The 27,971-nt window shown below is 47.2% G+C and overlaps 1 protein-coding gene across 1 annotated transcript; it reads left to right on the top strand.

Moving 5' to 3' along the window:
• foxh1 (forkhead box H1) lies at positions 1–25,904 on the top strand. The gene is made up of 4 exons (XM_033020436.1): positions 1–156; positions 4,985–5,251; positions 5,358–5,462; positions 24,861–25,904. The coding sequence occupies exons 1-4, from the start codon at positions 1–3 to the stop codon at positions 25,860–25,862; spliced, it is 1,530 nt and encodes a 509-aa protein (XP_032876327.1). The 3' UTR covers positions 25,863–25,904.
• Positions 25,905–27,971: the final 2,067 nt, after the last annotated feature.

Below are 27,971 nucleotides of genomic sequence, written 5' to 3' on the forward strand. Positions count from 1 at the left end.
ATGCTAGGTATACACACTGCCCCAAAGGAGGAGCTGGCAACTTTCTCGGCCAAGCTGGTGTACAGAGTCCCGCTTATGGTCCCAGGGGACTTCCTCCCGGCAGCACGTGGACAGCAAGAACCGCCCACGACCATGCTGACGCGCCTCCGTGAGAAGGTGTGCACGCTTTCTCCAATCCCAACGTCCCAACACGGTCTCACAACCACGTCTGTCCCACCCGACCTCCAGGACAGCCAGGAATCTTCCTTCACTGAGATTCCCACCGTACACCGTACACCACTGCAAAACGATGCCACGCTTTCATCATCGACATGGGCGCAGACACGAGACTGTCTCCGTGGTCCGTCTTAAGCCGGCATGCTTGGACATTGACCGACCAGTGCAGGTGGCACAACCCCGCCACAGAGAGGGTCCATCATCACGTCTAAAACCGCCCACAGCTCAACCAGCCGCAACCCCCAACACAGGAGACACGCACACAAGATCAGGCTGCCTCACTCGACAGCCTAACCACCTCCAATACTCCAGCCCTGAGGGGTGGGGGTTATGTGGCGTCATCATGTGGCCAAGCCACGTTGGTCTCGAACCATCGTTTGTCGAGCCCGAGCTCGCGTGGACCTGGCGTGATCTGGGTGGTCAGCTGGCGGGGTGCAGCGGACAAGGGAGCTAGTCATCACTTCACAGTCAACACGTTTACACACCTTGTCCTTTTGTACTAATTGTGGAGCTGTATCTTTACATATTAAACTGAGTGTTTATACATCACGTGAAACTCTTCAGTATCTCTTAACCCTTAGAACACTCTCTGTAACGTTTTGCCCACAGGTATTAGGTTCACTGGCCTGTAGTTTTTTAGAATTAGAATTAGATCCTTTATTTGTCATTCAGACCTTTCGGTCTGAACGAAATGTCGTTGCCTGCAGCCATACATGTAATAATAACAACACACAATAAACACAAATTAACATCCACCACAGTGAGTTCAGCAAACACCTCCTCACTGTGATGGAGGCAAAAATCTTAGGGTTACTGTCTCTTCCCTCCTCTTCTCCCTCTGCGCTGAGGTGATACCCCACTGGGCGATGGTAAGTCAGTCCCGCGGCTCACCGAGCTCCGCGAACGGGCCGGTTCAAGCTCCACGGCCCGGGGGTGGTCGAAGCCCCGTTCCCAGGCTTTTCCCTGCAACCAGTCTTGAATAGAGACACATTTGCTTCTCACATCTCACCCATATTTAATGAAGACTCATGAATCTCAGCCAGGACTCCTGCAATTTCCTCTCTAGCTTCCCACTGTCCTCATATTTGATTCAGGTAGAGAGTAATCTGGGAGATTTGTCTACCTTCATACGCACCGGGACCTTCATCACCTCTACAGCCATCATACTGACTGCTCCAAGTTCCCCAGCCCTCCTGTCTTTCTCCATGGTAACAACAGCGGAGAAATACTCCACAGAGTTGACCGCTTTGATTCATGACGGGTTCCATGTTCTCACGGGTTACCCTTTGTCCCTTTATGTACACATAAAATGTTTAATATTATCATATATTCATAGTCTCAACCAATGAAAGCAAGCTTAAGCATAACCTTCTTCACCACTGTCTACTTGTGTTGCCACTTTCAGGGAGTTATGGATTTGGACCCAGGATCCCTCTGTACATCAGTGATGTTAAGGGTCTTGCCATGAACCTTTTCCTCAGGATGTCAAAGACTAGAGGACATTGGTGTAAGGTCAGAGAGGGAAAGTTTAAAGGAGATGTGGGGGCAAAGTATCTACACAGAGAGTGGTGGGAGGGTCATAGTCATACAGTACAGAAACAGGCCCTTCGGCCAGCTTACCCCTGCCTATCAAGGTGCCCCATCTACACTAGACCCAGCTGCCCGCATTTGGCCCATATCCCGCTAAACCCTTTCTGTTCACATACCTGTCCAAATGTCTTTATAATGTTGTCCCCATTTCTGCCTCAACAACTTCCTCCAGCAACTCATTACATATAAACCACCATCACTGTGTGAAAGGTTGCCCCTCAGATAAATCTCTTCCCTCTCATCTGGCATTTAAGAGGCTTTCAGATTGGAAAATGGATATGCAGGGAATGGAGGCATGTGGATTGTATTACAGTTATCTAAGGCATTGGAGAGTCCGCATTTAGAGTATTGTGTTCAGTCTTGGTCCCCTGATATGCCTAGAGTAGGGGAATCGAGGACCAGAGGACATAGGTTTAAGGTGAGGGAGGAAAGGTTTAATACGAACCTGAGGGGCAACTTTTTTACACAAAGGGTGGTGGGTGTATGGAACAAGCTGCTGGAGGAGGTAGTTGAGGCTGGGACTATCCCAACGTTTAAGAAACAGTTAGACAGGTACATGGATAGAACAGGTTTGGAGGGATATGGACCAAGCGCAGGCAGGTGGGACTAGTGTAGCTGGGACATGTTGGTCGGCATGCACAAGTTGGGCCGAAGGGCCTGTTTCCACACTCTATGTGTCTATGTCAGGCAAGTGGGACTAGTGCAGATGGAACTAGTGCAAATGGGACTAGTGCAAATGGGACTAGTGTCAATGGGACTAGTGCAAATGGGACTAGTGTCAATGGGACTAGTGTAGATGGGACTAGTGTAAATGGGACTAGTGTAGATGGGACTAGCATAGATGGGACTAGCGTAGATGGGACTAGCGTAGATGGGACTAGTGTAGATGGGAATAGTGTAAATGGGACTAGTGTAAATGGGACTAGTGTAGATGGGAATAGTGTAAATGGGACTAGCGTAGATGGGAATAGTGTAAATGGGACTGGTGTAGATGGGACTAGTGTAGAAGGGACGTGTAGATGGGACTGGTGTAGATGGGACTGGTGTAGATGGGACTGGTGTAGATGGGACTAGTGTAGATGGGACTGGTGTAGATGGGACTGGTGTAGATGGGACTAGCGTAGATGGGACTGGTGTAGATGGGACTAGTGTAGATGGGACTAGTGTAGATGGGACTAGTGTAGATGGGACTGGTGTAGATGGGACTAGTGTAAATGGGGCTGGTGTAGATGGGGCTAGTGTAGATGGGACTGGTGTAGATGGGACTAGTGTATATGGGACTAGTGTAAATGGGGCTGGTGTAGATGGGGCTAGTGTAGATGGGACTGGTGTAGATGGGACTAGTGTAGATGGGACTAGCGTAGTGTAGATGGGACTGGTGTAGATGGGACTAGTGTAGATGGGACTAGTGTAAATGGGGCTGGTGTAGATGGGGCTAGTGTAGATGGGACTAGTGTAGAAGGGACTAGTGTAGATGGGACTAGTGTAGTTGGGGTATATTGGTCGGCATGGACAAGTTGGGCCGAAGGGCCTGTTTCCACACTCTATGACTATGATCACGTTCAGGCAGAGGAGATGAGTTTAACTTGGCCATGTTTGGCATTGACATTGTGGGCCGAAGGGCCTGTTCAGTTCTGTGGTGTACTGTTCTATGTTCTAACAGAAATGAAAGATCAGGTTTGTCCTATATTATGGGGTACCCATAGAATAACGAACTTTAACTCAGGAGGGGGAGGGCAGAGAATGGATAAAAGAGCAAGAAAAAAATAAAACAGTGAGGCAACGACCAGTGAACAGAACTGGGGAACAGATTGAAAGCATCAGACCAAGATGGTGTTGGAGTTATGTTACTGCATGCTGGTCCCACAGAGGATCTGCTTTCTTCCTTTATATCTGTGGAATTCTCTGCCTCAGAGGGCGGTGGAGGCCGGTTCTCTGGATGCTTTCAAGAGAGAGCTAGATAGGCCTCTTAAAGATAGTGGAGTCAGGGGATATGGGGAGAAGGCAGGAACGGGGTACTGATTGGGGATGATCAGCCATGATCACATTGATCGAAGGGCCGAATGACCTACTCCTGCACCTATTGTCTATTGTGTATTGATCATCCCGCTCTTTTAAATCTCTATTTCAACAGCAGCAGCATTTCACTCTAACTATTTAATCCCCCTCGCACTAAATGTTGTGCCCATTATCCTTTATCTGATTGTATCCATGTGTAGCCTTTTCTTTGACTGGAAAGTATACAAACAAAGGCTTTTCACTGTAGCTCGGTACTCGTGTCTGGTCTAAACTAAGATCCATGAATCAAGAAGCAACCAACCAAGAAACTAAATCTAACTGAAGGAAGGACACAGCAGCAAAGATGATGGAGTGGAGCCTTTACACAGCAGGGTGAAACCATCTCTTGATTTCCCCCAAATCAAACAAGAGAGACAAGATTTAAAGGGATAGTCTCCCAGGGAGTGGAACACCAAAACAAAATAAACAACTGGGCATGTTTTCCTTTATGATTGGAGAAACTGTGATTTTGATCATTTAGTTTGTTGTTTGTTAAACTGCCTGCCACCTTTGTGACAGTCACACCCAATGTCAGGAAACCTTCCCCTGAATCTCTCTGCCCCTTTAAAACATGGAAAACAAGGTTCAGGTGAAAATAGTAAAGGATTCTGAAATGAATGGACTCAAAGCTATCATTAAGAAAAAAATCATTATTTTCATTAATTGGTCCAAAAAGATTGAAGGGGACAAAGTTATGTGAAACTCGTTAACTCCATTAGCTTGCCAAACCTTCTGCTTTCCCTTTAAGATCCCCCCCCCCCCCCCCCCCCCCCCCCCCCCCCCCCCCCTGTATTCACTGACTAATCCCCTTGTGTGAAGACAGATAACACTTTAGATCATGGTGCAAATGTTGATTGTCTTCTGAGAAAACAACAGTGGCAGGCAGCAGTCTCTTGGTGTGGCTCCTGTGCTGAGCACAGCAATCAGCATGAGAAAGAGCTGGGAAGTAGACGGATGTAGGACCTTCCCACCACCGTCTCCAGCTTCAGACACAGGCATTGCTCACCTTCTGCAGTGAGGGTGGGATCATGCAGCAGCTATGCCTCTTCCTTCTGGACAGGCTTCTCTACTTGACCTCCCACTACTGTGCTCTCCTCATCTGAGGGATTCTTCATCCCAGAGTCTAATCTTCGACAGTCTGACCAGCACTAGAATGGAAGAGATTTCTGATCCTGCCATTGGTGATGTCAATCATCCTTCAAATCAGCTACAGGATAAAAGGGACCCCAATTCTGAAGAAGACTGCGATGAAGAAAATCCAGGAACTAAGACTGAACGAGTGAAGAAGAAAAATTACCAACGATACCCAAAGCCTCCGTACACCTACCTTGCTCTCATAACCATTGCAATCCTTAATTCTCCAGAAAAGAGGCTGAAGTTATCCCAGGTAAAGCTTCTTTCAACAACCATGCTTTAATCATCGTAACTTTGGGGGAATCTGACTGGTTTCAAAATGCAATGAATTGGCTAAAAGTGTGCTTCATGTTTTACAGATTCTGCATGAAATCAGTGTCCTGTTTCCATTTTTCAAGGGGCATTACAAAGGATGGAAAGATTCTGTCCGACACAACTTGTCTCTCAATGACTGCTTCATTAAAGTAAGTCTGCTTCTAACGACTGGTGATGGTACTGTAACTCAGAGGCTTTGGGCAACTTGAAGGGGTGTCATTATATGTGCCCCGTGTGTGCAGGACAGGTTGGGAAGAGCTTGGATTTGTGTTTGTTGTACTTTAATTGTTAATACCAGGAAGATGTTACAGTGCAACTTTCAATTTTGCATCCATGGAACTGTGATTATGAAAGAATCATTTGACTTTGTACCATACTTATTTTTATGGAGCATTTGGTTAACGTCTGTGATAAGTGAATGTTATACAAGAACTTGGCACAGGGGGAGGGAGGGTCTTGCTGTAAAGTTTCCAACTGGGAGTAGAAAGGTGAAAAGGTCTGGGGGAGGGATAGGTGGTGTTGATTTGTTCCAGCAATTTCTGTAGTTCTTGTGTGAAAATTACATCAGACAAGTGGGGGAAATCACACAGTGGGTCAGAGTCTTTATAACATTGAAGTGAGTGAAACCTTCTGCTCACTGTATGGGGGGGTTGCACGTAAGGTCATCAGGTCAAAGGGCGTGACGCACGGAGCAGCTCAATCCATGTGGAGGACAAGGCAGCCTACACAGTTAACGCACGGAACGCGTACTTTCTTACCTGTTAAAAACCACAAAATGGTCAATTTCTGCACTGTAAATAATTGTGGAAATTGGGGTAACCATGAGAGACATTTATCCTACTTCAAGAATTCCAAAAGTGAGGAGAAATGATGGTAGAGAGAAGCGAAGCTGAAGGGACAACAACAGCTAAAGTGCCTGGTGAACATTGGCCGTGCTGATTATCTAGATTGAAAATATTGGGAATTATCGCGTTTGCTCACTGTTTCATCAACAGTAAGGCATTATTTGTGTTTTTTATTGATTCCTTTGGTATCTAAAAAGTTTCAGAAGTGATAAATAATGGATACCAAAGGAATCAAGAAAAAACACAAATAATGCCTTACTGTTGATGAAATGCAGTGAGCAAATGCGATAATTCCCAATATTTTCAGTCTTGATATCAGCACGGCCAATGTTCGCCAGGCACTTTAGCTGTTGTTGTCCCTTCAGCTTCGCTTCTCTCTACCGTCATTTCTCCTCACTTTTGGAATTCTTGAAGTAGGATAAATGTCTCTCATGGTTACCCCAATTTCCACAATTATTTACAGCGTAAAAATGTCACCGCGTGTACTCCAGTTGGCGTTGCGTGGCAACAGTACAGGTCACGGGTTGTCACCTCGACTGCCGTGCAACCTCCCTATAATATTTTTGTGTCTTGTTAATCTATCAAATTATCCAACCTTTGCGCTATGATGTTACTGCATATACATTCAAAATAATATCTGTGAAAAAACAGGAGGCGTTTACTGAGGATTATGTAGTTTGCGTATGGGTCCACTAGTTGTTGCTCAATATAGGCATATCTGTAGCGTGCCATTCATTCTATGATGCTGTGAGTTTGTGACATGCCAACACTGCTGATTCATCAAGTGGAGATGGACATTTGCAACTGCTGAGGCTGCTTTTCATCTCACTTATGATGGAAGCTGCCGTCCTGAGCCAAACACACGGTGCGAGAAGAACTCAGTAGTTCTGCATTCCTGCGTTACTCCAACACACCAAGTGCTAGAGTAACGCCGCTGGTCAGGCAGCATCCATGGAGTGTATGGATAGATAATGTTTCGGGTCGGTGTGAAGGACCTTCCTTGCAATCTTTTGTTTTCCTGATATGAAGCTGATCCTCCAGGACTGGGTCTGAAGAAGGTCCCGAGCTGTCTAATGTTAGAGTGGAGGGGGCAGATGTTACTGAGTTGGGGGGGGGGGGGCAGATGTTACTGAGTTGGGGGGGGGGGGCAGATGGTACTGAGCTGGGGGGGGGGCAGATGTTAGTGAGTTGGGGGGGGGCAGATGGTACTGAGCTGGGGGGGGGCAGATGGTACTGAGCTGGGGGGGGCAGATGTTAGTGAGTTGGGGGGGGGCAGATGTTATTGAGTTGGGGGGGGGCAGATGTTATTGAGTTGGGGGGGGCAGATGGTACTGAGCTGGGGGGGGCACGTTATAGAGTAGGGGGGGCACATGTTACGGAGCTGGGGGGGCACATGTTATAGAGTTTGGGGAAGGTTACTTACAAGGTTACAAATGACCCCCCCAACGTGCCGGTTCCCCCTGTGTTCTTCCCCCTCCCTCACGGCAGCCCCCCCCCCCCTCCCTCCCACGCCGGGTCCTCTGTTGTTCCTTCCCTCAGCAGCGACCTCCTCATTTCCACGTGTCCGGCCCCATGTTTGTAACAGCTGGATGTTGCAGATGTTACATAAAAGTGGGAGGGGGGGGGAGGGGCAGATGTTACAGAGTTGATGGCATTTAATACAGATATGTGAGGTATTGCATTTTGGGAGAACAAACATGGGCAGGATGTTTAGGAAGGAACTGCAGATGCTGGTTTATTCCGAAGATGGACACAAAATGCTGGAGTAACTCAGGCAGCATCTGTGGAGAGAAGGAATGGATGATATTTCGGGTCAAGACCCTTCTTCAAACACTAGTCTGATGAAGGGCCACGAGCTGAAAAGCACCCATTCAGGCAGGCAGGCAGGTTTGCTAGTGCTACACGGGTGGGTTTAAAGTAAACAGTGGAGTCAACAACGTGGACGCGTATCCCTGCAGCTAACGGGAAAGGTCACGTTTAAACTAACAGGGCAGGGGGATGGGAACCAATGCAAGGACACAGCCAGAGGGCCATAAAAGGAGGACAGAAGGAAGATAAGAAGCTGAAAGCTTTGTGCCATAATGCTAGGAGCATTCGAAATAAGGTGGATTAATTGAATGCGCAGTTGGTAGCTAAGGGATATGATTAAGTTAGAATTACGGAGACATGGCTCCAGGGTGACCAAGGCTGGGAGCTAAACATTCGATATTCAGGAAGGATAGACAGAAAGGAAGATGAGGTGGGGTGGCATAAATGGTTAAAGAGGAGATTAATGCAATAGCAAGGAGAGACATTAGCTTGGATGCTGTAGAATCGGTATGGGTAGAACTGCGAAATAGCCAAGGGCAGAAATCACTTGTTGGAGTTGTGTACAGACCACCACACAGCAGTCGGGAGGTTGGGGATAGCATCAAGCAGGTAATTAGTGATGTGTGTAGCAAAGGTACAGCGGTTATCATGGTTGACTAATCTACATATAGATTGGCCTAACCACATTGGTAGCAGTGCTGAGGAGGAGGATTTCCTGGAATGTATACGGGATGGGTTTTTAAACCAATATGTAGAGGAACCCACTAGTGGGCAGGCCATACTAGACTGGGTATTGTGTAATGAGGCAGGATTAGTTAGCGAACTTGTTGTACAAGGCCTCTTGGCAACAGTGACCATAATATGGTGGAATTCTGCATTAGGATGGAGAGTGACATGTTTATTTTAGAAACTAGGGTGCTGAACTTGAATAAAGGAGACTTTGAAGGTATGAGACTGGAATTGGCTAGGATAGACTGGCAGATTATACTTGAAGGGTTGATAGTGAAGATGCGATGGCGAAGATTTAAAGACCGCATGGATGAACTCCAGAAATTATTCATCCCTGTCTGGTGAAAAACTAAAACGGGGAAGGCGGCTCAACCGTGGCTAACGAGGGAAGTCAAGGATAGTGTTAAAGCCAAGGAAGAGGCATATAAATTGATCAGAAGAAGCGGCAAACCAGAGGACTGGGAGAAATTTAGAACTCAACAGAGGAGGACAAAGGGATTAATTATGAGGGGGGAAAATAGCATGAAATAAAGCTCGCGGGGAATATAAAAACTGACTGTAAAAGTTTCTAAAGGTGTGTTAAAAGGAAAAGATTAGTGAGGACGAATGTAGGTCCCTTGCAGTCAGAGACTGGTGAATTTATAATGGTAAACAAGGAAATGGAAGAACAGTTAAACGAGTACTTTGGTTCTGTCTTCACTGAGGAAGACACAAACAATCTCCCGGAAATAGTAAGGTACCGAGGATCTCGTGGGAGGGAGGAACTGAAGGGAATCCACATTAGTCAGTAAATGGTGTTGGGCAAACTGTCGGGACTGAAAGCAGATAAATCCCCAGGGCCTGCATCCCAGAGCACTCAAGGAAGTGGCCCTAGAAATCGTGGATGCATGGGTGATCATTTTCCAATGTTCTCGCGACTCTGGATCAGTTCCTGTGGACTGGAGGGTAGCCAATGTAACTCCGCTTTTTAAGAAAGAAGGGAGGGAGAAAACGGGGAATTATAGACCAGTTAACCTTACATCAGTAGTGGGGTAGATGCTGGAGTCGATTATTAAAGATGTTATAGCAGCGCATTTGGTAAGCAGTGACAGGATCGGTCAAAGTCAGCATGGATTTATGAAGGGAAAATCATGCTTGACTAATCTTCTGGAATTTTTTAAGGATGTAATAAGTAGAATGGATAAGGGAGAGCGAGATAAGGGATAAGGGATGTGGTGTATCTGGACTTTAAAAAAGCCTTTGACGAGGTCCCACACAAGAGATTAGTGTGCAAAATTAGAGCACATGGTATTGGGGGTAGGACATGGATAGAGAACTGGTTGGCAGACAGGAAGCAAAGAGTAGGGATTAACGGGTCCTTTTCGGAATGGCAGGCAGTCACTAGTGGGGTGCTGCAAGGCTCGGTGCTTGGATCCCAGTTGTTTACAATATATATTAACGATTTACACGAGGGAATTAACTGTAACATCTCCAAGTTTGCAGATGATACAAAGCTGGATGTCAGTGTGAGCTGTGATGAGGATGCAGGATGACTTGGATAGTTTGGATTAGTGGGCAGATGCATGACAGATGCAGTATAATGCAGATAAATGTGAGGTTATCCACTTTGGTGGCAAGAACAGGAAGGCAGATTATTATCTGAATGGTGTCCGATTAGGAAAAGGGGAAGTACAACTAGACCTGGGTGTGCTTGTACATCAGTCACTGAATGTAAGTCTGAAGAAGGGTTTCGGCCCGAAACGTCGCCTATTTCCTTCGCTCCATAGATGCTGCTGCACCCGCTGAGTTTCCCCAGCAATTTTGTGTATCTTCGATATTCCAGCATCTGCAGTTCCTTTTTGAACACTGAATGTAAGCATGCAGGTACAGCAGGCAGTGAAGAAAGCTAATGGCATGTTGGCCTTCATAGCGAGAGGATTTGAATTTAGGGGCAAGGAGGTCCTACTGCAATTGTACAGGGCCCTAGTGAGACCGCACCTGGAGTATTGTGTGCAATTTTGCTCACCTAATTTGAGGATGGACATTATTGCTATTGAGGGAGTGCAGCGTAGGTTTACAAGGTTAATGCCCGGGATGGCGGGACTGACATATGATGAAAGAATGAGTTGACTGGGCTTGTATTCACTGGAATTTAGAAGGATGAGAGGGTATCTTGCAGAAACATAAAATTCTTAGAAAATGTTCCCGATGTTGGAGGGGTCCAGAACCAGGGGCCACAGTTTAAGAAGAAGGGCAAGGCCGGTTAGAACGGTGATGAGGAAAAACGTTTTCACCCAGAGAGTTGTGAATCTGTGGGATTCTCTGCCTCAGAGGGCGGTGGAGGCCAATTGTCTGGATGCTTTCAAGAGTTAGATAGAGCTCTTAAAGATAGCGGAGTCAGGGGATATGGTGAGAAGGCAGGAACGGGGTACTGATTGGGGATGATCAGCCATGATCACATTGAATAGAAGGCTCGAAGGGCAGAATGGCCTACTCCTGCACCTATTGTCTATTGTCTATTGTCTATTGAATAGCGGTGTTGGCTCGAAGGGCAGAATGGCCTACTCCTGCACCTATTGTCTATTGTCTATTGTCTATTGAATAGCGGTGCAGGCTCGAAGGGCAGAAGGGCCTACTCCTGCACCTATTGTCTATTGTCTATTGTCTATTGAATAGCGGTGTTGGCTCGAAGGGCAGAATGGCCTACTCCTGCACCTATTGTCTATTGTCTATTGTCTATTGAATAGCGGTGCAGGCTCGAAGGGCAGAATGGCCTACTCCTGCACCTATTGTCTATTGTCTATTGTCTATTGAATAGCGGTGCAGGCTCGAAGGGCAGAATGGCCTACTCCTGCACCTATTGTCTATTGTCTATTGTCTATTGAATAGCGGTGCAGGCTCGAAGGGCAGAATGGCCTACTCCTGCACCTATTGTCTATTGTCTATTGTCTATTGAATAGCGGTGTTGGCTCGAAGGGCAGAATGGCCTACTCCTGCACCTATTGTCTATTGTCTATTGTCTATTGAATAGCGGTGCAGGCTCGAAGGGCAGAATGGCCTACTCCTGCACCTATTGTCTATTGTCTATTGTCTATTGAATAGCGGTGCAGGCTCGAAGGGCAGAATGGCCTACTCCTGCACCTATTGTCTATTGTCTATTGTCTATTGAATAGCGGTGTTGGCTCGAAGGGCAGAATGGCCTACTCCTGCACCTATTGTCTATTGTCTATTGTCTATTGAATAGCGGTGTTGGCTCGAAGGGCAGAATGGCCTACTCCTGCACCTATTGTCTATTGTCTATTGTCTATTGAATAGCGGTGCAGGCTCGAAGGGCAGAATGGCCTACTCCTGCACCTATTGTCTATTGTCTATTGTCTATTGAATAGCGGTGTTGGCTCGAAGGGCAGAATGGCCTACTCCTGCACCTATTGTCTATTGTCTATTGTCTATTGAATAGCGGTGTTGGCTCGAAGGGCAGAATGGCCTACTCCTGCACCTATTGTCTATTGTCTATTGTCTATTGAATGGCGGTGTTGGCTCGAAGGGCAGAATGGCCTACTCCTGCACCTATTGTCTATTGTCTATTGTCTATTGAATGGCGGTGTTGGCTCGAAGGGCAGAATGGCCTACTCCTGCACCTATTGTCTATTGTCTATTGTCTATTGAATGGCGGTGTTGGCTCGAAGGGCAGAATGGCCTACTCCTGCACCTATTGTCTATTGTCTATTGTCTATTGAATAGCGGTGCAGGCTCGAAGGGCAGAATGGCCTACTCCTGCACCTATTGTCTATTGTCTATTGTCTATTGAATAGCGGTGTTGGCTCGAAGGGCAGAATGGCCTACTCCTGCACCTATTGTCTATGTTTCTAGGACCCACACAGTGAATGGTCGGTCGGGCTCTGGTGAATGTTGTAGAACAGACTGATCTCGGCTAACAGGTAAATAGTTTGTTGGAAGTGGCATCACAGGTAGATAAGGTGGTTAAAACGGCTATGGGCACATTGGCCTTCATCAGTCAGACCATTGAGTACAGAAGTTGGGAGGTCATGTTGCAGTTGTGTAAGTTGTTGGTGAGGCTGCATTTCGAGTATTGTGTTTAGCGCTGGGCACTTTATTATAGGAAAGATATTGTCAAGTGGAAAGGGTGTAGTGTCTGAAGAAGGTTCTCGACCCGAAATGTTACCCATTCCTTCCCTCCAGAGATGCTGCCTGTCCAGCTGAGTTACTCCAGCAGTTTGTGTCTGGTGCAGGGAAGATTTACGAGGATGTTGCCAGGACTGAGACTCTATACTTTGGAACGCAGGAGGATGAGGGGTGATCTTATAGAGGTGTACAAAATCATGAGAGGAATAGATCGGGTAGACTCACAAAGTCTCTTGCCCAGTGAAGGGGAATCAGAACCAGAGGTTTAAGGCGAGGAGAGAACGATTTAATAGGAACCTGAGGGGTAACTTTTTCACACAAAGAGTGGTGGGTGTATAGAACAAGCTGCCAGAGGAGGTAGTTGAGGCTGGGACTATCCCAACGTTGAAGAAACATTTAAACAGGTACATGGATAGGACAGGACAGGGATATGGGCCAAATGCAGGCGGGTGGGACTAGTGTAGATGGAACATGTTGGCTAGTTGTGGGCAAGTTGGGCCGAAGGGCCTGTTTCCACTCTGTAAGATTCTATGACTCTATGAGATTCAGCACACTCTGACTAAAGAAATTCCTCCTCGTCTCCTTTTTAAATGCCTGCCCTTTTACTCTGAGGCTATGGTCTCTGGTCCTTAGGGTTGCCAACTGTCCCGTATTAGCCGGGACATCCCGTATATTGGGCTAAATTGGTTTGTCCCGTACGGGACAGCCCTTGTCCCGTATTTGACCGCTACTACTCGGGTCGAGGGGATTGTCGGGTTGGAGTGCTGCGTCCGGCCCCGACTCACCCGTCCCGATGTAGTGCAGCCCATGGAGTGCAGCAGCAGCAGCAGCAGGGCCTTGCCCTTGGGCCCATCGGGTGGCAGCCCGGCCAGCTGTCCGACCTTCGGACCTTCGCTTACCGCCGACACCACCACCATCCCTCCTTCACATGGCCGATCATCGGTTCATGAGTTGGATGGGGGGGGTGCTGGGCTTTGCACATGACATTGAGCAGCCTGGGCCAAAACTCCTCAGCTGGCCCACTGGCTGGGCTTTGTGTGCAGTCCAGCACCCGGGCCAACTCATCATTCACCCAGCCACGGCCGAGTCAGTCAATGAATTGCCGTCGGGAATTTGTCCCGTATTTTGATCTTCTGTCCCTTATTTGGGAGTGAGAAAGTTGGCAACTCTACTGGTCCTAGACTGTCCCACCAGAGCAAACACCCTGTCCACATCCACGCTATCTAGGCCTGGGCTCGGTGAGCCAAAGAGTCTGTTTCCATGGTGTATCTCTGAACTAAACCACGCTGCTGTTTGCTGCTTTAGTGGCAACCACGAGCTACCCACTGCCGTGAGGAAGTCTGGCCAAACTTCCCCTGCGCAGCTGAATGTTGTGCATGTGTTGTATCCATGCAGGGATCAGCTGCTGTACCTGCACACATTCTCCATGCATGCAGTTCCCATCACCCCCATTACAGGAACGATGTGCATTGGAGAGGGGGCAGGCAAGGTTTATTACAATGCTCTTTGGATTAGAGGGTTTCAGCTACAGGGAGAGGTTGGATAGACTTGGGCTGTTTTCTCTGAAGTGTGGAGATTGAGCAGAGACTTGGTTGAGTATAAAATGAGAGTAATAGGTAGGATAGATGGTCAGAGCCTTTACCCGTGTGCAACATCAGCAAGCATCGCTGTAAGGTGAGGGGGGGGGAGTTTAATGGGGATGTGCATGACAAGTGTTTTACACAGAGTGCTGGAGGCCTGGAATGCATTGCCTGGGGCAGATATGATGATGGCATTTAAGCCTTTATATAGGCCTGGGAATGGAGGGATATTGATCATGTACAGGTGAGACGTTTAATGGCATCATGTTTGGCATAAACATTGTGGGCCAAAAGCCTCATTCCAGTGCTGTATAGACAATAGGTGCAGGAGTAGGCCATTCGGCCCTTCGAACCAGCACCATCATTCAATGTGGTCATGGCTGATCATCCCCAATCAGTACCCTTCTGTGTCGTGTGGTTAGTAAGGGCATAAACGGTTACAGTGAGAATGCACGAGAATGGGGTTGAGAAAGAAAATAGATCCGCTGTGTTCAAATGGCAGAAAAGGCTTGATGGGCTGATGGGCCTAATTCTGTTCCAATGTCTCATGGCTTTATGATAGGGAGGACTCACATACTGGAGTAACTCAGCGGGTCAGGCAGCATCTGTGGAGAACATGGATAGATGACGTTTCACAGAGTGCTGGAGTAACTCAGCGGGCCAGGCAGCATCTGTGGAGAACATGGATAGGTGACGTTTCACAGAGTGCTGGAGTAACTCAGCGGGTCAGGCAGCATCTGTGGAGAACATGGATAGGTTATGTTTTGGGTGGGGACCTTTCTTCAGACTTCAACATAAGGCTGCTGATATGTTGTGCAACTATAGAATAATGGCCGCCCAGCTGCTGCCTACCCAGTTGATTCAGATTATTAGAGGCAGGGTGGTTTTAATGCGGAAAAGCTGAGAAAAACAATGAAGTGATATTTAACAAATTAAAAATACTGTGTATAAGTTGTGACAACTGTATACAAAGAGCAGCCAATTATAAAATTAAATTGTCAATGGCAAGACTCCAGCTTGTTTTATATCTGAATTTCTCCAATAATTGAAAAATAAATTCTTTGGTCAGAGGCAAAATGAACAGCAAGTTGACGGATGGATCAGTGTCACCACCAAGTTCTCAGACCCAGCAGAAGATGTGGTAATGGTGAATGTTACGTACAAAGATATTAATTGTCAAATTAAACCCACAAAGCCCTCGTCAGTTAGCAGGTACTTTACACACGTTTGCAGATTGTCCAACGGAAGATTTGTTGACAGCATTAACTTGCAACAAGTGATTTACACGTCCGTTACATAAAGAGATTACAAATATCTGTCAATGGGACATTGGCATTTCTGCAGAAGAGTTCCCACACATTTGTTTTTCTAAAGTAGCTGGATGGAGATAAATGATTTAATCAGACAGAAGTTGTGAAAGAGGGAGCTGGGCTGTTGGAGATTGTGAGAGAACTTTCACCAAAGACACTTCTGGGCCTGCAGGATTCAGCCACATTCTGACCCCTTGCTCAAAGCCCACTAGATCTGCATCAGCCCACCAACTCAAACACTTCAAATCAAGGCAGAATTATTTTTGTTTGGGGAGAGATACCAGAGCTATTGAATTAAGGAATTAAGATTCAGATAAACCACTAGATAGCTAAACAGAAAGATAAAGTCAAGGAGGCTGAATGTCATCTTGCCGTTTATATTGTCAGAAACAATGCAGGTCAACAAGGTTCCAATTGTCATCCCACGGTCTCTGCTGAATTAGACGCAGCTGAGCTGGTCACCGTCCTGGTCAAAGATGCAAACAAGATGGCAAGCCAGTGCCTCCAATATCTTAGAACAAGAACGGGCACTTCAGCTCACAATATCTGTGCCGAACATGATGCCACAACCATCTTTTAACTACATGTCCTGAAACGGGACAATTAAGTTCTCACTTTGCAATAGTACTGCAGATATGTAAACATAGTTCTGTGTGGACACCATCATAAACAACAGAACTCACAGTGAGGGGATTTGAGTATAGGAGCAAGGAGGTCCTACTACAGTTGTACAGGACCCTGATGAGACCCCACCTGGTGTATTGTGTGCGGTTTTGGTCTCCTAATTTGAGGAAGGATATTCTTTTTATTGAGAGAGTGCAGCATAGGTTCACCAGGTTAATACCCGGGATGGTGGGATTGGCATATGAAAGAATGTCAGAATGCCTCAGAAGGTGGCGGAGGCCGGTGGATCGCGGAGTCAAGGGATATGGGGAGAAGGCAGGAACGGGGTACTGATTGTGGATGATCAGCTATGATCACATTGAATGGCGGTGCTGTGCTCGAAGGGCCGAATGGCCTACTCCTGCACCTACTGTCTATTGAATGGGTTTATATTATACTGGGCTTATAATCACTGGAATTTAGAATGAGAGGGGATCTGAAAATATAACATTCTTAAGGGATTGGACAGGCTAGATGCAGGAAACATGTTCCCGATGTTAGGTGTCCAGAACCAGGGGTCACAGTTTAAGAATAAGGCCATTTAGGACAGAGATGAGAAAAAGGCATGATCATATTGAATGATGGTGCTGGCTTGAAGGGCCGAATTTAAGTTAAATTTAAAGAAACAATATACAAAACAAAAACGAAGTGCGGTGTCTCTATTGCAATCAAGGCAGCTCATGGTTTAGTTGTAGTGTTCAAGAGCCTGATTTTATTGAGAAAATGCTGTCCCTGAACCTTCAGGTCACTGTTTCCCAAAGTAACCACAATAGACAATAGGTGCAGGAGTAGGCCATTCGGCCCTTCGAGCCATTCAATGTGATCATGGCTGATCATCCCCAATCAGTACCCCGTTCCTGCCTTCTCCCCATATCCCCTGACTCCGCTATGAGCCATATCCAGCTCTCTCTCGAAAGTATCCAGAGAACTGGCCTCCACCGCCCTCTGATGTAGAGAATTCCACAGACTCACAACTCTCTGTGTGAAAAAGTGTTTCCTCATCTCCGTTCTAAATGGCTTACCCCTTATTCTTAAACTGTGGCCCCTGGTTCTGGACTCCCCCAACATCGGGAACATGTTTCCTGCCTCTGGCTGGTCCAAACCCTTAATAATCTTAGGTACACAAAAAAGCTGGAGAAACTCAGCGGGTGCAGCAGCATCTATGGAGCGAAGGAAATAGGCAACGTTTCAGGCTGAAACCCTTCTTCAGACTGATGGGGGGTTTCAGCCTGAAACGTTGCCTATTTCCTTCGCTCCTGCACCCGCTGAGTTTCTCCAGCTTTTTTGTGTACCTTCGATTTTCCAGCATCTGCAGTTCCTTCTTAAACCCTTAATAATCTTATATGTTTCAATAAGATTCCCTCTCATCCTTCTAAATTCCAGAGTGTACAAGCCCAGCCGCTCCATTCTCTCTGCATATGACAGTCCCGCCATCCCGGGAATTAACCTTATGAACCTACGCTGCACTCCCTCAATAGCAAGAATGTCCTTCCTCAAATTTGGAGACCAAAACTGCACACAATACTCCAGGTGTGGTCTCACTAGGGCAACTGCAGAAGGACCTCTTTGCTCACACACCCAAAATGCTAGAGTAACTCAGCGGGTCAGGCAGCATCTCTGGAGAGAAGGAATGGTGACGTTTCGGGTCAAGACCCTTCTTCAGGCCTGGAGGTCACTGTTTCTAGACTTCTATACCTTCTTCCCGATGGCAGGAGTGAAATGAGAGCGTGGCCATGGTGGTGTGGGTCTCTGGTGATGCTGGCTGCCTTTTTGAGGCAGTGCTTCCATGGTGGGGAAGTCAGTGCCCGTGATGGACTGGGCAGTGTTCACCATTCGAGTTGCAAAACCAGGCCTTGGTGCAACCAGTTAATTTATCACCTTGCACCTGTAGACATTCAAGAGTATTTGTTGACCTACTGAATCATCTCAATCATCTAAGGAAGTAGAGGCATTAATTCACTTTCTTTATGATTGCATCAATGTGCTGGGTCCAGGACAGATGTTCAGAGATATTTACACCCATAAACTTGAAGCTGTTGATTCTGTCCACCACACACCCATCGATCAAGACAGTTTTGTGGATGATCTAAAATAACACACATGTATAGCATCCCAACCTCCTCTACACCCTCTCCAAAGTCTCCTCACAAACTGAATCCTAACCAAACATTTTAAAGCTGCAACATAACATCCTGAAGGGCCTGTCCCACTTGCGCGTCATTTACGTGACATCATTTATGCGTCACAATGCGCACGTCATGATGCACACGTGATGCACGCATGGTGCGCGGTGACTTACGCAGTGACCAGGATTTTGGGATGTACAATATCTGTGCGCGCCATCTGCGTGACGTGCAAATGATGCCCAAGTGGGACAGGCCCTTGACTCTTAATACTTAATGTCTTGACTGATGAAGGCAAGCGTACCTTATGCCTTCTTTACCACTCTATCTACTTGTGGTCTTACTTTATAAAGATCCTTTTATATATCAATGGTGTTAGGGGGCTTCTCAGCAACTCCAATCATCTACCTTTCACTTGACCGCTCATACTTGCCCAGATGACACAACACCTGCCTGATCTCCACCCAGATTATAACATGCTGTATCCTTGACAGTCTGTCTCACTATCCACAATCCATCAATTATATATATATATATGTGTGTGTGTGTGTGTGTGTGCGTGTGTGTGCGTGCGTGTGTATGTGTGTGTGTGTGCGCGTGCGTGTGTGTGTGCATGCGTGTGTGGGTGCCCGTGTGTGCGTGTGCGTGTGTGGGTGCCCGTGCGTGTGCGCGTGCGTGTGCGTGCGTGTGTGTGTGTGCGCATGCGTGTGTGCGTGTATAATTGATGGACCAGAGCCATACTGAGTTACTTCAGCAATTTGTGTCCATTTTTGGAGTGTGGCAGGGAAACTGAGCTCCTGGAGAAAACCTACACAGGACACAGGGAGAACGTACAAACTCCATACAGACATGCACCTATAGTCTCTGGCGCTGTAAGGCAGCAACTCTACCACTGCACCACTGTGCTGCCCAAATTTGCCATTCTTAGTGAAACATACTGTCCCTGGACTAAACTATACTCATGTAGGATGTGGCTGCTCCCAGCTCGCTCTCCCTACCCTCCTACATCTAATGTTATTGGCCCTCCCCAAGTTAACCGCTCCCTCCCCAATGTCCCTGTGCTTGTTCTAGGGCTGCCAACTCTCACGCATTGAGCGTGAGACTCACGCATTTCACAAAATTCTCACGCTCTCATCGCTGATCACAAATTTCTCACGCTCAAAAATCTGTAGGTGCTGGAAGTTCAAAATAAAGCAAAAAATTGTTTTAGAGGTGAGTAAAAACCACTGAGGAGAATATAAGGTGAATGCATAGTCTTTTTCCCGGGATATGTAATTCAAGCACTAAAGTGCATTGGTTTAAAGCAGGGCTGTCAAACTACCGGCCTGCCGGATGATTTTTGGGGGGAAAAAAAGTTGTTTAGTTTCTCCCTTGCAGATGGTGTGATAGGTGAGACACGGCGGAGGTCCCAGCACCAACCCCCCCCTCCCCCTTCCCCCCCCCCCCCCCCCCCCCTTCCCCCCCCCGCTGAGCTGTGATCAATGTTCTCAACTGAAACACCAGTCACCTGGCCATTACAAGATCCAGTCAGTTGGACTAGCCACATAATGTTTCAAAAAACCCTCTTAAATGCATCTATCAATTTCTGCCTGGCTGTCTAATCTGCCTCTTGTCCAATGGAAGTCCCAGTCAATATTGGGGAAGTAGTTTTCCCAAATGAGGTGCATCAAGGCATCAGCAAGGGCTGAGTGATGTGACCGCTAGTTCCCGTGGAACGATAAACTATTCAGAATAAATAGCTTCTCCTGTTTGTACCTTGGAGCCATAAAGGAATTTCTGGCAGGAAAAGAAAGAGTGGATGTCCCTCAATGTGCTCACTCCGGGAGGGAGAAATGTGATTCATTGGGAATGGCAGAGACGGGGGAGGGAGGAGTGATGGATCACAATCTTGGTGACAACACGCTGACAACACCAGGTGGCAAAGTGACAAAATCTAATCTATTATTCTTCTCGTGCAATTTCATTAGGTGAACTTTCCAATTTGATAGGATAGTGAGATTTTGTTAATAAATTCAATTTAATAATCTATCTGAACTATTCAAGATCCAATAAATGTGATAGGTTGTTTAGTAAGTTTGCAGATCACACCAAGGTTGTGGGGGTTTAGCCCTAACATGCTATGGATCTGCTGCAGAAATGGACAGACAAATGCAGATGGAGTTTAATTCGAGCAAGTGTAACGTGTTGCATTTTGGGAGGTTGAATGCAAGGGGAGAGAATACAATGAATGGCGAGATCCTTAACTAAGTTAATGTAAAGGTGGATCTTGGGGTGCAAGTCCATAACTCCCTGAAAGTGGCAACACAAGGAGATACCTCATAGAGGGAAATTAGTTTACGGCATGTATGCATGTCTTCATCAGTCAGGATATTGTGTGAGAGTCTGGAAGTCATGTGACAGCTCAAAAATATTGAAATAATGCCACCCTTTGAAGGGAGTGAAAGTTTGCCCCATGATGGCAGTGTGGTGCAGTGGTAGAGTTGCTGCATCACAGCTCTAGACCTGCGTCCGATCCTTACTATGGGTGCTGTCTGTACAGAGGTTGTAACATAGAAACATAGAATATAGGCATAGGCGTAGGCCATTCGGCCCCTCGAGCCAGTTCCATCATTCAATTTGACCATGGATGATCATCCAAAATCAGTACCCCGTTCCTGCTTTTTCCCCATATCCCTTGATTCCGTTAGCCCCCAGAGCTAAATCTAACTCTTTCTTAAAAACATTCAGTGAATTGGCCTCCACTGCCTTCTGTGGAAGAGAATTCCACAGATTCACAACTTACTGGGGGAAAAAGTGTTTCCTCATCTCAGTCCTAAATGGCTTGCCCCTTATTCTTAAACTGTGACCCCTGGTTCTGGACTCCCGCAACATGGGGAACATGTTTCCAGCCTCTAGCATGTCCAAACTCTTAATAATCTTATATGTTTCAATAAGATCCCCTCTCACCATTCTAAACTCCAGAGTGTACAAGCCCAGCCACTCCATTCTCTCAGCCCAAGACAGTCCCGCCATCCCGGGAATTAACCTTGTAAACCTACGCGTCAAATGATCACAAATCATCACTTGTGTATTCACTGGTTTATTACAGTACATGAGAAATGGTGACAGAATCTTGCTCTGATGGAGGGACCGTGATTAGTGGAAACCAGAACTACAGATACTGGTTATTATACAAAAGGACACAGAGTGCTGGAGTAACATTGAAACATATAAGATTGTTAAGGGATTGGACACGTTAGAGGCAGGAAACATGTTCCCGATGTTGGGGGAGACCAGAACCAGGGGCCACAGTTTAAGAATAAGGAGTAAGCCATTTAGAACGGAGACGAGGAAACACTTTTTCTCACAGAGAGTTGTGAGTCTGTGGAATTCTCTGCCTCAGAGGGCGATGGAGGCAGGTTAGATTATATTAGATTAGATTAGATTCCTTTATTGTCATTCAGACCTTTTCGGTCTGAACGAAATTATGTTGCCTGTTCTCTGGATGCTGTCAAGAGAGAGCTAGATAGGGCTCTTAAAAATAGCAGAGTCAGGGGATATGGGGAGAAGGCAGGAACGGGGTACTGATTGGGGATGATCAGCCATGATCACATTGAATGGCGATGCTGGCTCGAAGGGCCGAATGGCCTACTCCTGCACCTATTGTCTATTGTCTATTAACTCGGCGGGTCAGGCAGCATCTGTGGAGAACATGGATAGGTGACGTTTCACAGAGTGCTGGAGTAACTCAGTGGGTCAGGCAGCATCTGCGGAGAACATGGATAGGTGACGTTTCACAGAGTGCTGGAGTAACTCAACGAGTTAAATGGGGTCCCATCCCGAATGGTCACCTACCCATGTCCTCTAGAGACAATCTGCCTGAATTGCTGAGGTAGTCCAGCTCTTTGTGCTCCAACGGGGCTTCATGGAAGGAAACAGAGGGTGATGATGTAAGTGTTCAAGAAGGAACTGCAGATGCTGGAAGATCGAAGGTACACAAAAATGCTGGGGAAACTCAGCGGGTGCAGCAGCATCTATGGAGCGAAGGAAATAGGTGACGTTTCGGGCCGAAACCCTTCTTCAGACTGATGTAAGGTTGTTTTTCAGCCTGGTGCCTCAGGCAGGGATTGGGTCCCTCTGGGTCCATTGCTGTTTGTGGTTTATATCAACATTTTGGATGAGAATGTACAAGGCATGATTACTAACTTTGCAGATCACACTTAAGTGGGTGGTATCGATAATGAAGAAAATGCCAGCAGGCTCTTCAGCAAGGTGTTGCATTTTGAGATGTTCAGCCAGGGCAGGACCTTCACATTGAATGGCAAGCCCCCAGGAAGTGTTGTAGAGCAGAGGGATAGAAACATAGAAACATAGAAATTAGGTGCAGGAGTAGGCCATTCGGCCCTTCGAGCCTGCACCGCCATTCAATATGATCATGGCTGATCATCCAACTCAGTATCCCGTACCTGCCTTCTCTCCATACCCTCTGATCCCCTTAGCCACAAGGGCCACATCTAACTCCCTCTTAAATATAGCCAATGAACTGGCCTCGACTACCCTCTGTGGCAGGGAGTTCCAGAGATTCACCACTCTCTGTGTGAAAAAAGTTCTTCTCATCTCGGTTTTAAAGGATTTCCCCCTTATCCTTAAGCTGTGACCCCTTGTCCTGGACTTCCCCAACATCGGGAGCAATCTTCCTGCATCTAGCCTGTCCAACCCCTTAAGAATTTTGTAAGTTTCTATAAGATCCCCTCTCAATCTCCTAAATTCTAGAGAGTATAAACCAAGTCTATCCAGTCTTTCTTCATAAGACAGTCCTGACATCCCAGGAATCAGTCTGGTGAACCTTCTCTGCACTCCCTCTATGGCAATAATGTCCTTCCTCAGATTTGGAGACCAAAACTGTACGCAATACTCCAGGTGTGGTCTCACCAAGACCCTGTACAACTGCAGTAGAACCTCCCTGCTCCTATACTCAAATCCTTTTGCTATGAAAGCTAACATACCATTCGCTTTCTTCACTGCCTGCTGCACCTGCATGCCCACTTTCAATGACTGGTGTACCATGACACCCAGGTCTCGCTGCATCTCCCCTTTTCCTAGTCGGCCACCATTTAGATAATATCTAGGTGTGCGGGTACATAGTTCCCTGAAAGTGCCGTCATGTGTGGATAGGCTGGTTAAGAGGTACATTTGGCGTTCATCAGTCAGTCAGGGTATTGAATGTAGAAGTTGGAGTGTTATGTTCCAGTTGTACCAGGCATTGGTGAGGCCACACTTGGAGTAGTGTGTTCAGTCACCTGCTAAAGGAAGGGTGTTGTTAAGTTGGAGAGAGTCAAAGAAGATTTAAGAGGATATTGCCATGACCTGAGGGCCTGAGGTGCAGGGAGAGGTTGAGCAGGCTTGGATGTTGCTCTTTGGAGCGCAGGAGACTAATGAGTGATCTTATAGAGGTGTATAAAACATGTGGAGTATAGATATTGTGAATGTACAATCCTTTATCTGGAGTAAGGGAATCATGAACCAGAGGACATGCACTTAAGGTGAGGGGGGGGAGATTTAATAGGAACCTAAGGGGGAACCTAGCCATAACAGACGTCAATAGGTCAGGCAGCAACTATGGGTGGAATAGACAGTCGGCGTTTCAGGTCTTGACGGAAATCAACCCTACTTGCCATCTGCACCATCCACAGATGCTGCCTGACCCGCTGAGTTACTCCAGCACTCTGTGAAACGTCACCTATCCATGTTCTCCACAGATGCTGCCTGACCCGCTGAGTTACTCCAGCACTCTGTGAAACGTCACCTATCCATGTTCTCCACAGATGCTGCCTGACCCGCTGAGTTACTCCAGCACTCTGTGAAACGTCACCTATCCATGTTCTCCACAGATGCTGCCTGACCCGCTGAGTTACTCCAGCACTCTGTGAAACGTCACCTATCCATGTTCTCCACAGATGCTGCCTGACCCGCTGAGTTACTCCAGCACTCTGTGAAACGTCACCTATCCATGTTCTCCACAGATGCTGCCTGACCCGCTGAGTTACTCCAGCACTCTGTGTTTTTGTCAAGATTCCAACATCTGTATTTTCTTATGTCTTTGAAATGTTGGTATCTGTTGGTTAAAGATCAGAGGAAGATGGCTGTTGGGGATTTGGTCAGGGTCACCTCTTGAAACGATTCATTCAGTAATGTTTTGTTACAAACGTGTGCAGATACATATTGCATAGTTTGGCTGTGGAGATTTAACTGCGAGCCTGTACTTTCTTATCAAAGCTGGTGTGACTTGGAAATAATGAATGGCCAGCAATGTAGAGAGTATATGGTATGTATTTGTGTCATCAGTAGAATTATTTATGAAGTAAAGTTTGTCTGTTTTGTTTTTAGGTTTTGAATGACCCTAAAAGGCCACAAGGGAAAGGGAATTACTGGACGGTGGATGTGACTCGCATCCCACCCGAAGCATTGAAACGACAAAACACCTCTGTCTCGCGTCAGGATGGAAGGAAGTTTGCAGCCAGTTCCACGGCTTACATCCAGGGTGGTATTTTGGGTCTCTCCTCTTCTGAAGAAAACAGCAAATCGGCAGCGGTGTCAGAAATGCCTCGGCCTGTGAGAGATTTCCCACAACAGGGCAGCAGTGGGTCAGAAAGTTCCTTCTCCATTGACACCTTATGGAACAGCTTGGAACCTTCTGCACCTGGGACCTCCAGACACTGTGCACAAATAAAGTCATCACATGGGGATGCGACCCAGCAGAGAAGATCAGAGTTGAATTTGTGGCATCATCCAGTGGCCTCCGAGAGTGTTCAATGCTCTCCCAGTGCCCATCATAACATCCACCTTCACTCGCCACTCAGCACTTCAACTTCCAGTCCTTCCTCCATTGAGGGTGACACCAATATCTCCCAACAAGAATCCCCATGTAGGCAAGAGTCCAAGCGCCCAAGGTTATCTGTAGAGTATGGCAGCTCTACTCCTATTTCCATTTGGGACAATCATTGCTCCAACTATCCAGAGTCAGAGCTTCCACTCAGACCCTGTGTACACTGGGAGCTACCAACTTCCTACACAAAATACCCCCCTCCCAACGTAACGCTGCCACCCAGCATGAGTTTACCGTACTCCACGTTCTTCCAGCACAACAACCCCTCAGGTATGTTGTTCTACCCATACAGGCCAACACATTATCTCAGCAGCCCCAGCTGGCCCTTGCTACCCAGCCCTTGCCCTTTGCCATCTCTGCGGCCATCGTCTGTGTTGGATTTGGACAGAATGTTTCAGGTTGTCCCACCAAATAAAAGTGTCTTTGATGCCATGTTCTGCCCTGCTGGTGCTGGGATGATGCCAGGTCTGGTGCGGGCTCGCTACATGCCCTTCAACTATTGACCACCAACGCTCTATAAAGACAGAAATTAGTCGAAGCTTCTGAAACCATATTGTCCTGATTTTTAAAATGTTTTATGAACATTTATGCACATTGCCTTTAACTTTTCTGTTTCAAACATATTAATAAATTTTATGCAAATTCTTGGAAAATTATTCTTGAAAATCCTTTTCCATGTTTGAAGTATGAAACTATAAATTAAGAAATATTTTTCTCTGCATTATAAAGCTCATAGGTTCTAGGAGCAGAATTAGACCATTCAGCCCATCAAGTCTGTTCCACCATTCAATCTTTCCCTCAACCCCATTCTCGTGCCTTCTCCCTATAACCGCTGACACATGCACTAATCATCAATCTGTCAATCTCTGCCTTAAAAATATTCATTGATGGCCTCTTCAGCCGTCTTTGGCAATGAATTCCACCGATTCACCACCCTCTGACTAAAGAAATTCCTCCTCATCTCCTTTCTAAAGGTACGTCCTTTAATTCTGAGGTTGTGCCCTCTGGTCCTAGACTCTCCCACTAGTGGAAACATCCTCTCCACATCCACTCTATCCAGGCCTTTCACTATTCTGTACGTTTCAATTAGGTTTCCCCTCATCCTCCTAAACTCAACGACTACAGGCCCGGTGCCGACAAACACTCGTCATATGTTAACACTCTAATTCCTGGGATCATTCTCATTCCAAGGAACATTCTTGTAAACCTCCTCTGGACCCTCTCTAGAGCCAGAACACCCTTCCTCAGATACGGGGCCCAAAACTGCTCACAATATTCCAAATGCAGCCTGACCAGCACCTTATAGAGCCTCAGCATTACATCCCTGTTTTTGTATGAGCCCTCTCGAAATACTGTATATGCTAGCATTGCATGACCTTATGGGACAGGCAGCATCTCTGTAGAGAAGGTATGGGTGATGCCACATATTCTCTCCAGAGATGCTGCCTGACCCGCTGTGTTACTCCAGCATTTTGTCATAGAGTCATAGAGTGATACAGTGTGGAAACAGGCCCTTCTGCCCAACTTGCCCACACCAGCCAACAATATCCCGGCTACACTAGTCCCACCTGCCTGCATTTGGTCCATATCCCTCCAAACCTGTCCTATACATGTACCTGGAGAGAGGGGATCGTACCAGGGCATCGGAAATGTCCTCGTTCTTCAGGGAACGGGGATTCCCCTCCGCCACCATAGATGAGGCTCACACCAGGGTCTCATCCATACCCCGCAACACTGCTCTCTCTCCCCATCCCCGCACACGCAACAAGGGCAGAGTCCCTCTGGTCCTCACCTTTCACCCCACCAGCCGGCAAATACAACACATAATCCTCCGCCATTTCCGCCACCTCCAACGTGACCCCACCACTCGCCACATCTTCCCATCTCCCCCCATGTCTGCCTTCCGCAAAGACCGCTCCCTCCGCAACTCCCTCGTCAATTCTTCCCTTCCCTCCCGCACCACCCCCTCCCCGGGCACTTTCCGTTGCAACCGCAAGAAATGCAACACCTGTCCCTTCACCTCCCCCCCTCGACTCCATTCAAGGACCCAAGCAGTCGTTCCAGGTGCGACAAAGGTTCACCTGTATCTCCTCCAACCTCATCTACTGCATCCGCTGCTCTAGATGTCAGCTAATTTACATCGGTGAGACCAAGCGTAGGTTGGGCGACCGTTTCGCCGAACACCTCCGCTCGGTCCGCCTTAACCTACATGACCTCCCGGTGGCTCAGCACTTCAACTCCCCCTCCCATTCCCAATCCGACCTCTCTGTCCTGGGTCTCCTCCATTGCCAGAGTGAGCAACAGCGGAAATTGGAGGAACAGCACCTCATATTCCGTCTGGGGTCCTTGCGCCCCTATGGCATCAACATTGAATTCCCCCAATTTGGCTAGCCTGTGCTGTCCCCTCCCCTTCCTTCACCCTCTAGCTGTCTCCTCCCACCCTCCCATCCGCCCGCCCTCGGGCTCCTCCTCTTCCCCTTTTTCCTTCTTTCTTTCCCCACCCCCCATCAGTCTGAAGAAGGGTTTCGGCCCGAAACGTCGCCTATTTCCTCCGCTCCATAGATGCTGCTGCACCCGCTGAGTTCCTCCAGCAATTTTGTGTACCTGTCCTA

This window comes from Amblyraja radiata, chromosome 4 (genome assembly GCF_010909765.2).
Source record: "Amblyraja radiata isolate CabotCenter1 chromosome 4, sAmbRad1.1.pri, whole genome shotgun sequence".
Taxonomy (NCBI): Eukaryota; Metazoa; Chordata; class Chondrichthyes; order Rajiformes; family Rajidae; genus Amblyraja; species Amblyraja radiata.

Excerpts from the sequence above, each read along its gene's own strand:
- foxh1 (XM_033020436.1), top strand. The coding sequence starts at position 1 with ATGCTAGGTATACACACTGCCCCAAAGGAGGAGCTGGCAACTTTCTCG. Across the intron at positions 5,252-5,357 it reads AGAGGCTGAAGTTATCCCAG|ATTCTGCATGAAATCAGTGT; the intron begins GTAAAGCTTCTT and ends CATGTTTTACAG. Across the intron at positions 5,463-24,860 it reads TCAATGACTGCTTCATTAAA|GTTTTGAATGACCCTAAAAG; the intron begins GTAAGTCTGCTT and ends TTTTGTTTTTAG.